The sequence below is a fragment of the Loxodonta africana genome, chromosome 5 (genome assembly GCF_030014295.1).
Source record: "Loxodonta africana isolate mLoxAfr1 chromosome 5, mLoxAfr1.hap2, whole genome shotgun sequence".
Classification (NCBI taxonomy): Eukaryota; Metazoa; Chordata; class Mammalia; order Proboscidea; family Elephantidae; genus Loxodonta; species Loxodonta africana.
Window position 1 is genome coordinate 153374037 of NC_087346.1, and position 15880 is coordinate 153389916.

A 15880-nucleotide genomic window follows, 5' to 3' on the forward strand; every position below is an offset into this window, starting at 1 on the left:
TCCATCTTTCATGATGTCAGGGAAGTTTTCTGCCAACAGATCTTCAACTATTCTCTCTGTATTTTCTGTTGTCCTTCCCTGTTCTGGAATTCCAATCACATGCAAGTTATTCTTCTTGATAGAGTCCCACATGATTCTTAGGGTTTCTTCATCTTTCTAAATTCTTTTATCTGATTTTTCTTCAAATATATTGGTGCCAATTGCCTTATCTTCCACCTCCTCAATTCTGCATTCCAATTCCTCAATTCTGCTCCTCTGACTTTCTATCGAGTTGTCTAATTCCGTAATTTTATTGTTAATCTTCTGAATTTCTGATTGCTGTCTTTCTATGGATTCTTGCAGCTTATTAAATTTTTCATTACGTTCTTTAATAATCTTTGTAATTTCTTCAGCTGCTTTATCTGTGAGTTCCTTAGTTTTTTCTGTACATTGCCTTATTTCATTTCCGATGTCATCCCTGATGTCTTGAAGCGTTCTGTGTATTAGTCTTTTGTATTCTACATCTGGCAATTCCAGGAATACATCTTCATCCAGGAAAGATCTTGATTCACTGTTTGGGAGCTTGTAGACACAATTATGGTCTGCTTCTTTATGTGATTTGATATCAACTGCTGTCTCCAGAGCCATCTATAAGTTATCTTAATAATTCTTCATTTCCTCCATCCCCAAATACATTACTTTCTATGTTTTCTCTAACTCAGTGAATGATAGCTGCCATTCATTGGACACCAAAGATTTGCCAAGTATCTCCCGGGGCTTTTTACATACATTATCTGTCACCTGAAGGAGCCCGAGTAGCCCAAGTGGTTTGTGATCAGCTGCTAACCTAAATGTTGGTGGTTGGAACCTACCCCGCAGCTCTGTGGAAGAAAGGTCTGGTGATCCACTTCCATAAAGCTTATAGCCAGGATGACCCTATGGAAGAGTTCTACCATGGGGTCACCATGAGCCAGTGACAAATTTGATAGCAGCTAAAAACAACAACAATGTCCCTCACACGACAACCATAAGGGAGTGATAATTATCTTCAGTTGATTTATAAGGAAACCAACCCAGAGGTGAAGTCACTTGTCCTGGGTCACAGTGGCAAAGCCAAGAATAGGACTCAGATCTCTTGACTCCAATGGCCTTGCTCCTTCCGCTCTCCCATGTCTTTTCAAATCTTGTCTCTTGCCTGATAGGAGATAATCTTCATCCTCAGGTTCCTACAGGGATACCATGTTGCACAACTCCAGGAGGACATTTCCTTTTTACCTGTGTGAATGGTACTTTCATGAATTAAGTAGTGGAAGCCATTCACATAGACTAAAATGGGAATGCAGCCCTTGGAAGTAAACAATGTGGTGGTTGTGAATACCACCATTCTGGCTTCCTTTGTCCTATCCCATCCCAAAGGCATTCATCTTTCCCCTTCTCTCTCTCTACACCTCGCCATTCTGGTTACTGTCTGCATCCTCTGGCCAGGCACTGTGTTGTACTCTGTGGATAAAGGGATGAATAAGCTACAGCTCACAAGCTTGAGGAAGTCACAGTCTAGGGTGAGCAGACAGACAAGAGAACAGATAGCCTATGCAATTTGATTCTTGCTAAGCTAATGGTATATATTATAGGGTGCACAGGGAGGAGTCATTCCAAAAGGAACAGACAGACAACCAGAAGAGGTAAACTTTGAAGGTGTGACAGAGAGAGGTGGAAAGGTATTCTAGGCAAGATGGCCACCTACACTATGGCAGAGAACCCTGAGAATGCACATTGTTTCAGGAAAATGGAGGTCCAGTGGGCTGGAGTGTACTGGGATGAAACAGTTGGGTTTCCTTGGTGAAGAGCCTTGAATGTCACACTAAGGTGCTGGCTACAGCAGCTCACCAACCAATATTCTTGTCAGGACAGCTAAAATGACTTCAGGGTCTGAATCAGTAGCTCAGAGCGTATCACCATATGTTGTTGTTGGTTGCCATCGAGTCAGCTCCAACCCATGGTAACCTTACATATAACAGGAGGAAGTATTGCCCAGTCCTAAGACATATTCATGATCACTGGTATATTTGAGTCCATTGTTGAGGCTATATGTCAATCCATCTCATCAAGTGTTTTTCCTCATTTTTACTGATCTTCTACTTTACCAAACATGATATCCTCCTGATGACTTGTCTAAAGATGGTCAACAAGTCAAAGTCTTGCCATTCTCATGTTTAAGGATCATCCTGGTTGTGTTTCTTCCATCATCCTATAAGAATTGTATAGTTTTCCAGAATTGTATTTAGGAACCAGGGTATTCAAACATTACTTCTCGTAGGTTACTCAAGACCTATAGGGCTTAATTCTTCAAGTATAGATATTTTTTAATTAAAAAAAAACTGAAATAGCTTATTTTACTAGTAAGAGTATTTTTTAAGTTTAGAAGATTGGAAAAGTATTTAAAGAAAAAAATTGTTTAAAATACCACCGCCACATAGTAACTGCTGTGGTGTTTTGCTCTATTTTCTCCAGTCTATTTTCTATGCACATAAATACGTGATCTATTCTCTCTCAATCTCTACAAGCTAGTTGACCTCCAGTTGCCCTCTGATTGTGTACTGAGCTAGCTCACTCCTCTTCAAGATGCTCCCTAAGCAATCCAAAAGCTTTTATTCAATCGTCTTCCCTCCTAGAAGGTAAGCTCCATGAGGGCAGGGCAAGGCCTAGCTTGGTCAGGATTGCATGATCTAGATGTTTCTGTTGTTAGCTGCCATTAAGTCAGCCCCTGACTCATGGTGACCCCATGCATGATGAAATGAAGCTCTGCCGGATCCTGATCCCTCCCCATGGTCAGCTGCAGATTCAACCATTGTGATCCACAGGGTTTCCATCGGGTGATTTTTGGAAGTAGGTTGCCAGGCTTTTCTTCTTAGTCCATCTTAGTCTAGAAGTTCCGCTGACATCTGTTCAGCCTCACAGCAGCATGAGAGGCACTACTGAGAGATATGAGGTGCATTGGCCGAGAATTGAACCTGCGTCTCCAGCATGAAGGCAAGAGTTGTACCAATGCACCACCACTGCCCCCATAAGCTCAATACTAACAGCTTAACAAATATTTGTTGCATAAACAATTTATTGCATAAAAATTATATTTTAAATTTAATTTTCAATTAAAAAGCACAGGCACATTGTTTAAATACATCTATTCTTTAATAATGAGCATCTATTAATAAGTACATCTATTGTTTGATGTCAAACAAGATATATTCTTTTATATACCTTTCTCTTTTTCTCAAGTAAGAATATATTATTTTTCATGACATTAAATGTTAACATAGATTTTTAAAAATGACATGAGTTTCTGTCATAGGATGTAGCATAATTTAAACTTTCTGGTTAGGTTTTTACTATTGTGAGTACCATTTTTCTAATGTGAAAAACGCTGTAATGAAAACCTTGGACTTAATTTTTTTTCACAAATTCTATTCCTGCTTTAGGATAATTTTTTATAAGTGGCATTTTTATAACTGGCATTAGTATTTTTATGACTTTAGAAACATATTTCCAAATGTACCTCAGAAAAACAGTACAATTTTCTACTTCTGTCCTGACTGTGGCTGGTGTACAATTTGGGCAATTTTTTCTATTTTGACAGGGGAGATAGAGTTTTAATTTCACTGAGTTTAAATCACTGAGTTTTAATTTCACTGCTTTCATTTTTACATCCTTGGGAACAAAGGGTTTCCAAAACAATTCCCATCATAAGAATCCCCACCCGAATGCGAATATTCCAGGGAGTGGCCTGCATTTTTATTAAGTCATGCAACATGTGTGGAAAACAGATGGAATCCAACTCCACCATTTTCACAAATGGAGAAACAGAAGCCAGAGGGGGCTGGGATTTGCCAGGTGTCCAGGGAACTGGTGGTGGAGTGAGGGCTCTCTTGTCCCCTGACCTGGAGCCCTGCCAGGGCCCCTTGCAGCAAATATGTCAAAGGCCATTCTGGGTTACCTGCCTGAGTTACCCGTATGTGACAGCACACATCTAATCACTTCTTCCTTTTTTCTATTTCTCAGGAAAAAAAGACAAACTCCTCTCAAATCTGAAAATTAAACCATGAAGCTCAGGGACAAGGACCCCAGGAGATGACAAAGAAAATGGTTCAGCAAAAAAGAAATTGGTCAGTTCTTATTTCCTCATCTCTCTCTTGTATGAGTCTTCGGATGACCCTGGGGCAGGCCCTCCTTGTCCCCCTTTCTCCCTCCCTCCTCCCAGGGGAAGTAGGGGTTAAGGCACTGTCAAGCAGAATAAAGAGCAGCGGGTGGAAGCAAAACGATATGTATGGGGAGGAGCCCTGTGAACTGCAAAGTATCTCAGGTGACTGATGATACTGGTAAACTGACCTGCTGAGACTCTCTGGGTTTGGGGTCTCCATTCTGAAGCTCGTTTCTCACTGAGGGGACAGTTGATGTTAAAGGTGATTACGTCATCAACCTTAAGGATATGCTGAAACACTTTCCCCTCCCCAGGTGTCTCGGTGGCACAAACACTGAAGCACCCAACTACTAGCTGAAAGGTTGGGGTTCGAACCTACCCAAAGGTGCCTTGTCAGGAAGTCCTCGTGACCACCTTCTGAAAGGTCACAGCCTTGACAACCTTACGCAGCAGTTCTACTGTGTGCACATGGGGTCGCCATGAGTTGGAACGGACTTGATGGCAACTAACGACACCAGCATTCCCCTCCCCACCACAAGGCCTAGTCTGGCTGTCCCCTCCTTCATGAAGTCCTTGACAGCTAGAAAGGCTCTCCTCTTCCTCAGGACTCCAGAGACCCCCTCTTTACGCCAGACTAAAAGCCAACAGCTGGGGAGCTTGATCTTTACACCTGTGCCCTTTGGTTCTCTTGATCAAATCAAGGTGAAAGTATCATGATTCCCATTTTACCGCTGAGGAGCCAACGCTCGGAAAGGGATGGAGACACTTGCCCAAGGGTGTCTTAGTCACCTAGTGCTGCTATAACAGAAATACCACAAGTAGATGGCTTTAACAAAGAGAAATTCATTCTATCACAGTCTAATAGGCTGCAAGTCCAAATTCAGGGCATCAGCTCCAAGGGTAGGCTTTCTCTGTGAGCTCTGGAGAAAGGTCCTTGTCACCAATCATCCTGTGGTCTGGGAGCTTCTGTGAGTAGGAACCTCAGGTTCAAAGGGCACGCTCTGCTCCTGGCACTGCTTTCTTGGCGGTATGAGGTCCCCTTGTCTCTCTGCTAGTTTCCCTTTTTTATATCTCAAAAGAGATTGACTTAAGACACTATCTAATCTTTTAGACCTCATCAATGTAGCTGTCACTAATTCACCTCATTAACATCATAGTGATAGAATTTACAACACATAGGGAGATCACATTACATGACAAAATAGTAGGCAATCATACAGTACTGGGAATCATGACCTAGCCAAACTGGCAGATACTTGGGGGGACACTATCCAATCCATGACATAGAGGTTAGGATTTACAACGCAGAGGATAATCACATCAGATCTCAAAATGGCGGACAACCACACAATACTGGAAATCATGGCCTAGCCAACTTGACACACATTTTTTGGGGGTCACAATTCAATCCATGACAAAGGTTATGCAGCCAGTACAAGGTGGAGCCAGTCTCAAACTTTGGCCTTTCTATCTCCAAAGCCCAGGCTTTTTAAAATTATTTTTTAAATTTTATTTTGTTGCTGTTGTTAAGAATATACACAGCAAAATATATGTCAATTCAACCATTTCTACGTGTACTGTTCACCAACATTGATTACATTCTTCGGGTTGGGCAATCATTCTCACCCTCCTTTTGTGAGTTGTTCCTCCCTCATTAACATAAACTCACTGCCCGCTAAGGTTCTTATCTAAACTTTGCAGCTGCTGTTGTCACTTTGATCACATATAGATAGTTCTTGAAAGGCAGACACTATTGTACTAGTTAAGCTAAACTATTGCTTGGCTTTAAGAAGACTTCAGGGGATATTTTTGCTTAAGTTTTAAATATTATCTCAGGGCAGTAGTCTCAGGGGTTCATCCAGCTCCCTTGGCTCCTGAAAATCTGGAGTCTACAGAAATTTGAAATTCTGTTCTACATTTTCTCCCCTTTGATCAGGATTCTTCTACAAAATCTTTGATCAAAATGTTCAGTAATGGTAGCTGGGCACCATCCAGTTCTTCCGGTCTCATGGCAAAGGAGGCAGTTGTTCATGGAGGCAATTAGCCACACATTCCATATCCTCCTTCTATTGCTGACTCTTCTTCTTCCTCTGTTGCTCCAGGCAAATAGAGACCAATTGCTGTACCTTGGATGGCTGATTGCAAGCAAAGCCCATGCTTTGATGGTTGCACTGTGCCTCAACTCCTGTGATGGGTGTGGAGGCCACCATGACCCAGAAGAAACATTGATAGTAAATTTATATCCACATGTCTACTTACCAAACTGGCAGGCAACTGTGAAATGGACAGGCTGAGCCTCACCATCACCATCACACAGGTGTGCACTGGAGGTCAGGAGGCGAAGCCACCTGCCTCAGGTCATGCAGGGGCAAGTCATGTTAAGTGCACAGTAATTCCCTCTAACGGAAGCTATCTATTTTTCCTGGTGCTGAGTCAAGGTTCCACTCTCCAGGCTTTTGGCGTGGTGGAGGAAGGAGTGAGTCATTTCAAATATTCTGCTGAATTACATCCAATAGAAAATTCACCCTTTCCCCCAAACTTTCCTTACTAGAAAATTTTTACCTTGTCCAAGCTTACTTTCTAGCATCATCCAGAGGTCAGTTTGAGTTCGGTTCCAGAAGTATCTACTGGGACCCTTCCATAAAGGGCAAGAAGAAGGTGCGGGAATACACAGATTCTTAGGACCCGTATGGAATGCGAATGGTTAACACATTCGGCTGCTAACTGAAGGTGGGAGGTTCGAGTCTGCTCAGAGCTGCCTCTGAAGAAAGGCCAGGTGATCTACTTCAGAAAAACCAGCCACTGGAAACTCTGTAATAGCACAGCTCTGCGCTGATGCACCCGGGGCCGCCCTGCGTTGGAGGGGACTTGGTGGAAACCGGCAGGACGCGCGTAGCCCCTGCCCTCAGGGAGCTCTTGTCTAGAGGGGAAGGCACACGTCAGGACAGACACTTGCAAGAAAGGGTGAAGACGGCTGGGGCAGACAGAACAGCACACGGAGCCCAGAGGCGGGCCAGAGAGAGGTCCAGGGAGGCTTCCTGGAGGGGGTGGTGATGGAGGCCAAATGAAGTGAAGGGTACTGAGTCACCAGGAGGAGCCGGAGCAAGGCCAGGAGTTATAATGAGGTCGCATATGCCCAAGAACCTGGCATGATAGGAACTCGATAAATATTTGATAACAATGCAATAGCGAAGAAATAAACGAGTGAAGGAGCAGGCTGAATGCACCCAGCCCCGGAACACCCGAGCAAGTTTGTTTCACAACCACATCCATGATGGCAGCAGGTTTTCCTAGGATCTACCTGAGTGCACCACCACCTGTCTGTCAGCTTGTTGTACTGGGGTGCCTTGCGTGTTGCTGTGATGGTGGAAACTATGTCAGCAGTATTTCAAATGCCAGCAGCGTCCCCTGCTTAGCCAGGCTAAGACAGACTAGGAAGAAAGGCCTGGAGATCTACTTCGGAAAATTAGCCAATGATGACATGTACAAGGTCCCTCAGGGCAGCACAGGGGAAGCCCTGGATGCACAAGGATGTTGCTGTCCCTTCCCTCCTCTGGGCCTCCTGCACTTTAAGTCCCAACCACGCAGAGCTATTTCATTTCCCACATACACCACAGCGTCCGGGCCTCCGGGCCTTGCTCAATGCCCTCCCACATCCATGCTCATCTCCGTGAACTTGTTGTTGTGTGCTCACAGTGACGCCACGTGACAGAGGAGAACTGCCCCACAGGGTTTCCTAGGCTGCAATCTTTACAGGAGCGGATCACCAGGTCTGTCTCCTGGTGGGTTTGAGCCGAGAGCTTAACTGTTGCGCCACCAAAGATCCTTTCTGTGAGCTTACTACTCATCCTTTAAGAGTCTGCTCAGGAGTCGCCTCTTCCAGAAAGTTCCCAGTTTGTCCAGGGAATGCCTCAGCTGTGGCGGGTCATACCATCACCCTGTGTTTCCACACGTGATTTCTGCTCAGGACTCAGCTCAGTGCGGGAAGCAGACCAGTTTGCTGGAAGTCAAGAGATGGCCAGTTCTCCGAGACGTATCCCTGAGTGGTCAACATGCAGAATGATTACTGCGGAACAATTCACTTGCTCAGTACGTGTTGTTTTTTCAGTTGCTGTCAAGTCAATTCTGACACATAGTGACCGCATGTGTTGCAGAGTAGAGCTGCCCCATAAAGTTTTCTTGCTGTGGTCTTTACAGAAGCAGGTTGCCAGGCCTTTCTCCCGAGGCGCTTCTGGGCAGGTTCAAACTGCCAAACTTTCAGTTAGCAGCCGAGTGCTTAACCCTTTGTACCACCAGGGCTCCTCGTTCAATACATAAACCCCAAAACCAAACCCATTGCCGTCAAGATGATTCTGACTCATAGCGACCCTATGGGACGGAGTAGAACTGCCCCATAGCATTTCCAAGACTGTAATCTTTATGGAAGCCAACTGCCACATCTTTCTTCCACAGAGCAGCTGGTGGGTTCGAACCACCAACCTTTCTGTTAGCAGCTGAGTGCTAAACCACTGCACCACCAGGGCTCCTTGTTCATATACACATAGCCTAATTAATGAGTTTTTGGGGGGATGGGGAGGAGGGGGAGTTTGGTTCCCCACTGGTTCCTAGCCACCACTTTGGCACAGCTGTACGTGGTGGGGCAGGACGTGTTCATGTGTATTTGACATTGCACACACCCAGCACTTCTGCTACGTACCATGTCTTGTACTATGATTGGTGCGCTTTCCATTCAAGCCGAGGTGTTGCTTCTCCCCCTCTTTTTTGTGGACTTGAGCCCTGCCCTTGCTGCCGAGACGTTCTGCAGTTTGCGAGCACGCCTTTGCTGCTGCCCCAGCCTCTGCACCTGGGAGCAAATGGCTGAGGTGCTTCTCTGATGTTTGGGATGTGTGATGGAGGAGGGGAACTTGCAGCAAATTAATTCTGGGGGTGATCTAGACTGCGCCGAGGGGACTAGTCTCCTTAGTGCTCTCCTAGTAAGCACATAGCAGGTATTTGCTCAGGAGTCCCTGGGTGGGGCAAGCAAATGGTCAGTGCACTCGGCTGCTAACCAAAGCCTGAAGATTCAAGTCGGCCAGAAACACCTCGGAAGAAAAGCCTGGCGATCTACTTCCGAAAACCAGCCACTGAAAACCCTGGGGAGCAGAGTTCTACTCTAACACACGTGGGGTCGCTGTGAGTCGGCCATGGCTCAGCTGCAGTGGGTGGTTCTGTAGGCGTTCGCTCAGCATGTGCTGGATGAGCGGGAGAGAGCAAGGGCCAGGTGGCTAATTCTTTCTCTTGCAAACCTACAGTCTCCCCGCCCCCATTTGTTCTAGAGCTGAGGGACAGACCACGGACACTCCCTACAGGCTGCTTGGGGCTGCGCGGTTCATAGCTGAGCCTCAGAACAACGTTCTAGAACAATCAGGGCAGGGATCAACAGCCTCATTTACGCGGTTGTGGAAACGGCAATTTAGAGAGGGTAGATAATTTTTTTTTTTTTTTTTTAAATGACTAGTCTGGGGTCACCACGTTAAAAAGGGGTGGAGTCAGGGTTGGAACCCCGGGCTTGTACTGCTAAGTCAGGGACCTTCTTATCCGTCCAGTCATTAAGGAGGCTTTCCCGGGTTTCCGCCCGTCGTCCCCCTCCATGCACCAAAAAAAAAAAAAAAAAACAACCAAACCCACTGCCGTTGAATCAATTGCCGACTCATAGCGACCCTATAGGACAGAGTAGAACTGCCCCACAGAGTTTCTAAGGAGCACCTGGTGGATTTGAACTGCCGACCTCTTGGTTAGCAGCGGCAGCACTGAACCACTACGCCACCAGGGTTGCCCCCTCCATGCACACTGGCCTGTTAAATAAAAATAAAAAGAGGCTAAAGAAGAAATGCAGATCCTGGGTCATGATTCCCGAGAGCACAGGCTTCCCTTTCAGGACTCGTCAGTTGCTGGAATAGGGATAAAAAATGCTGCCCCACATCCTGTTCGGACTTGATAAAAACCACCTCATTGCCCGATCAGGCAGTCCTGCCCTCCTTCCCTGGGGCTCTGCCTCTTCATGCACCCAAATGCCCTGGCAGAGCCAGAGTCCCCAACTTGCTGCAAGCTGAGCTGCCAGCCAGGCCACCAGGGCCAGGCTTACGGGAACAAAAGCATGGACTCCAAGGAGCTGAGCTTTGCTCCGCTCACTCCTGGCACCAGCAGCTCCAGGGCCCCAGGGAGACAGCCGCCCAAACGGGAACACCTGAGGAGCAGGATGCCAAGTGGGATGAGAAGAAAGGTAAAAACGTAGCAAGCTGGCTTCTTCATGACCTGGAGGGTTATGGGTAGTCCTGGTGTGGGTAGCAGCCAGCTGGGGCTGTTCCCACTGAAAGGCAGTGGGCTATGGACTCAGGAGGCCTGAGTAAGAATCCTGGCCTCACTTGTGTCATCATCTGGGTCACTTAGGGCATGCTGCTCCAACTCGTGGAGCCTCAGTTTACTGGGATAAATGGCACCTACTTGCAGGTATATATACTTGCAGGGGGGCTGTGCAAATGGAATGACATCTTGGGGAAACCTGCTGGCACATGCTCAGAGTGTCTTTTTTCTTCCCCTCCCCAGGGCATTGGCACAGGCAGCCAACACCTCTGTCAGCTGGACATTTCTGCCTGTGGGGCCTGGTGGTGAAGAGGTAGTGGGCACAGGTGGGCCATGCTGGGCAGGGGCTCCCGGGAGAGCAACTGAGGCAGGAGGAGATGGCCCCCACTTGTCCCTTCCACCCTCTGGCTGGGGCTCCTCTTCAGGAGCTCCCCATCTGAGGGGTGGGCAGATAAGGGAACAGGCTACGTCCTCCAAGGTGATGGGGGCCCAGAAAAGATGCCCAACACAGCCTGGGGGTCAGGAGGTATGACATCTAAGCTGCGACGAGAAAGACAAGTTTAAAGCAAAGAGGTGACAGAGGGCGGGAGTTCTCTGGAGGATTTTACCTGCTTCAACACCTTGCTCTCACAGAACAGCCTATGAGCTGGGTGCTATTCTTGCGCCCATTTTATAGACAAGTAAACTGAGTCACAGAGTGGCTAAGTCACTGGCTCGAGGCCACATGGTTGTAAATGGTGGAGCTGGAAGTCAGACAAAGTTGTATCAAAGAGATAAGCATAAAGGGGGTAGGTTTTCACAGAGGATTTTCAAAGGAGGGAACATTTGTAACTAGTCTTAGATAAGAAAGAGTCTCTAGAAAGGAGGATTTCTGGCAGACGTGGCACCACGGGCAAGGTAAAGAGAGATCTTGGCACGTTTATTTGGGCAGCGGCCATCCTTATGGCTGGGCCAGAAGTGGAGAGAGAACACACACAGTAAGCACCCTTCTGAGCTCACACTTCGTGCACACATCCCTCTAAGCCTCCCCACCCAGTAACGCATTGACTCCCCAACAGCCTTATCCAGCGAGTACAACTGTTAAGGTCCCGTTTTATAGCTGGGCAAGCTGAGGTCTAGAAAGGTCCAGTAATTGGCTGAGGCTTCCACAGCTGAGTGGTGGAGCCCATGCCAGAGCAGGCGCAGGAGGTGGGCACAGCAGGGAATTGGCTGTGGGGGGTCCCACTTCTCTTTCCAGGCAGCATTTGACCAGTTCAGTTTCCTGAACTGTGGACCTCACCTGTTTTGTTCTCTGCTGGGTGCCAGAGCTTTGTCAGGGCATGGCACCTAGAAGACACACAGACACACCACATTGGCTCGTGTTAAGTGATGATAGACAAAGCTTCTTCCAAGAGCCCCCAGGGACTCCATCTGGTGAGTGGCCACATCCCCTGGCCAGCCAGGGATGCCAGCTAGGGATGCCAGCTGCTCCTGCCTCTGGCCCCTGCCAGCTGACCAGCCTTTGCCAAGAAGCACGGATGTTCCTGTTCTGTAGCCCTGCAGTGGCTGTGTCCATCCTTGTAGGGCAGGATTACATTGAGGCAGGTGCAAGCCAAGCCCTGTACCTCTTGGCCTGTAGCTCCTTGTCCTGAAGTGCTTGGAGGGCACTTGATGCCTCAGCCTGGAACAGTACACGTGTGTGTACGTGTGTGTGCATGTGTGCATGTATATGTGCGTGGATGCATGTGCACATGTATGTGTGGATATGTGTGTGCATGCAGATCACATGTGAACATGCAATATGTGCATGTGGGCATGTCTGTGCGTGTGTGTATGTGTACACGGGTCAGACACCTGGGCTCCAGTGCCAATTCCAGACCGCACCAGGAAACAGCTCTGTGCCTGTGTTTCCCTGTAAATCGGGATGAAATGGTACTGATCTAATAGGGTCGCTCTGGGGATTCAGTGAGACCATACCTGGAAAGGGCTTAGAACAACGCCTGCGCATAACTTAACAAGTGCCGGCTGCTGTTGCCGGCAACGTCTGGCTTTGCTCCCCCCGGGTCAGAAACTGCCTGAGCTCAGCTAAAAAATAGTACGTAGCTACCCAGAGAGCATCTATCAAAGGCTTTTAACCAGTTCCTGCGGAGGAATCCCCACTCCTGGCGGCCCCATCTGTGTTAGAGCAGAATTGTGCTCCACAGGGTTTTCAACGGCAGATTTTCTGGAAGCAGATGGCCAGGCCTTTCTTCTGAGACACCTCTAGGTGGACTTGAACCTCCAGCCTGGGAGTTAGCCCCCACTGTCAAGTAAATTCTGACAGACGAGAACTCCCCACAGAGTTTCCAAGGAGCACCTGGTGGATTTGAACTGTCAACCTTTATGGTTAGCAGCCTTAGCACTTAACCACTATGGCACCAGGGTTTCCTTCAAGCTAGCAGCTTTTTTTAGCAGCCGTGCGTATTAACTCTATGCACCATCCCAGGGCTCCACGAAAGGCGTTAGGCGGGCATTTCATCATCCTCACACAGCCCCATGGCGAAGGCAACGCCACAGCCGCCTGAATGACAGTAAACTGAGGCTCGCGGGGGTGAAGGTTCTGCGTAGGCCGCCAGCCTGCACGCTGCGGACCTGGGACGGGAGCCTGGCCGGCGGCTCCGGCCTTAAATTAGCTTCCCTCCACCTTCTGCGTCTCTGCAGCGGCCCAGGTGGCGTCGGCTCTGCTCCCGAGTGCCGGCTCTGACGTGCCTCCGTTCTTCCCCCAGGACTGGTCCTGCTCGCTCATCGTGGCCTCGATCGTGGGCGCCTTCGGCTCCTCCTTCCTCTACGGGTACAACCTGTCGGTGGTGGACGCCCCCACGCCGGTGAGTGCCCGCGCCACGGGGTCCGCCAGCAGAGGGCGCTGCGGCGACGCGGACGACTTCGGTCTTCCCCCGGCTGGGGGTGCTTATCCCCGTTAGCAAGTCTTGCAGGCCCATCTGTACCAGGCCCTGTGCCAGGCACTGGGGACAGAGAGAGTGAGAGGCAGGGAGGCAAGAGGAGGTGCAGGGGATAAGGGAGGAGCCTGCACTGGTACCGAAGGAAGTGCTGCACCACGTGCACTGGCTTGGTAGTAGGCAGTTCCTGGTGGCTGGAGTGTAGGTGTTCCAGGAGAGTGTCTGAAGGTGAGACGGGGCCAGAGGGCCTGAAGGCCTCAGATGCCAGAGCAAGGGGCATGGGGTCTATTCGACCAGCATCAAGGAGCCACTGAGGGGCCTTATGCATGGAAATGTGTGTGTGTGTGTCCCTTGGTGTCGACTCATGGTGACCTCATGCGTGTCAGAGTAGAACTGTGCTCCACAGGGTTTTCAATGGCTGAAATTTTTTGGAAATAGATTGCCAGGCTTCTCTTCCAAGGTGCCTCTGGGTAGACTCGAACCTCCAACCTTTCAGTTCGCAGCTGAGCATATTAACTGTTTGCACCCCCCAGGGATACTCAACATCAGGCCTTATAAAAAAAAAAAAAAAAAAACCATTGCTGACAAGTCGATTCTGACTGATGGTGACCCCATGCATTACAGGGTAGAACTGCTCTATAGGGTTTTCTTGGCCACAATTTTTATGGAAGCAGATTGCCAGGTCTTTCTTCCACGGTGCACTGGGTGGGTTTGAACTGCCAACTGCTTGGTTAGTAGATGAGTGCAAACCGTTTGTGCCACACAAGGACCTTATAGAAAAGTGTACATTTTCTTAATTCACTCTTTTGATGTTGATAGCTTTCAGTCATAACCAGAGGCCACCCAGGTACCTGCCAGGTAAGTAAGACTCATTGCTGGTTTTTGTTCTAGCCTGAAATTAGGTTATGTGCACTTCTTTGGCCTCTCTTAGCACCAGCCTGCTGGTTTGCAGGTGAAGGTTCGGTCCCCCCTCCACCTCAGCCTATTAGGTTTAGGTGCTACACCATTCCGGTGGGTGGTGGCTTCTGCTTTGACCTACCTCCACCCTTGGGGTTATGTGAGATGGCGGTATGCAAGGGGAGACTTCCTGGTGGAGGTGTCTCCTGAGCTGAGTCCTGAAGGCTGAGCAATCAGTAACGCATTGTGTTCCAGGTGGAGGGAGCAGCCTGAGCAAGGGCATGGAGGCCTGAGGTGAATGGCACATTTGGGGAGATGCAGGCAGCTGGATGGGGTTGGAACACAGGATGTGCTGGGGGGACCCGGAGCTAAAGGGCAGGTGGGGGCCAGACTGCAGACATTGCCTGGGCGCTCTTCAGGCTTTTCCTTGCTTTGGGGTCTAGCATCACTGTGAGCAAAATGAAGGGGGAGGCTAGACCAGGGGATCTCCAAGGGTTCCCAGGAGCCTTAGGAATTTGCAGAAGTGCCTTAGGGTCTAGACTGCATTTATGCCAAGAGAGCTCTAATTTTATTCTTTTGACTCTTTTGCATTTCAGAGTTTCCAGGTAAATTTATTTGAAAAATTAGTTCCAATGCTAAAAATAGTTTGAAAACGAGGGACCTAGGTGGTTTTAACAGACTCTTGCAGCATCAGTGGTCTTTGATTTTGACATCCTAATATCATCCCATGATGGGGATCTGCCTTGTCCATATCGTCTTTTAAAGAGGACTGCAACTTGGGAACCTTGCTTCCTCTTGGAAGTTCAGCACCCACCAGAGAGGGTGGAGAATGTTTGCACTCACGTCTTGTGGAGTAAAGAGACGTGTACAACTTGAACCTGGAGTAGAATTGTGGGTGGAATCATACAGTTTCAACCAATGAACTATAGAAAGATGAGGAATGAGCATTTCTGTCATTTCATTCAACAAATATTTATTGAATTCCTACCACATGTCCATCACTGGGAATCAGAGATGGCAACCTGGAGGAGGTGGCATTTGGGCCGAGCCACAAAGGATGGCTAGGATTTCCATAGGTGGGATAGGGAGGGACAGGGAGGTTCAGCATACCCAAAAGCCTGGTGATGCCAAAATGGTGGCTTGTTGGGAACAGTTAGTACAAGTGTGATGTGCTGGTATTGTTAGTTGCTGTCAAGTCAGCTCTGACTCATGGTGATCCCATGTACAACAGAACGAAACGTTGCCTGGTCCCAAACCATCTTCACAATCATTGGTACGTTCAAGTCCATGGTTGCTGCTGCTATTTCAAGTGCCTTCCAATGTGGGGGCTTATGTTCCAGCACTATACTGGACAATATTTTGTTACAATCCATAAGGTTTTGATTGGCTAATTTTTGGAAGTAGATTGCCAGGCCTCTCTTCCTAGTCTTTCTCAGTCTGGAAACTCTGCTGAAACCTGTCCACCATGGGTGACCCTGCTGGTATTTGATATACCAGTGGCATAGCTTCCAGCATCACAGCAACATGCAAGCCACAGTATGACAAACTGCCA

General features: G+C 48.1%; 1 protein-coding gene across 1 annotated transcript in view; it reads left to right on the forward strand.

Annotated features, from left to right (window-relative positions):
• The first annotated feature begins 4075 nt into the window (after nucleotides 1–4075).
• Nucleotides 4076–15880, forward strand: part of SLC2A9 (solute carrier family 2 member 9) — a 262289-nt gene continuing 250484 nt past the window's right edge. The window contains 3 exon segments of the mRNA XM_064286323.1: nucleotides 4076–4096; nucleotides 4098–4139; nucleotides 13261–13359. Coding sequence (XP_064142393.1) covers nucleotides 4076–4096; nucleotides 4098–4139; nucleotides 13261–13359 — 162 coding nt within the window.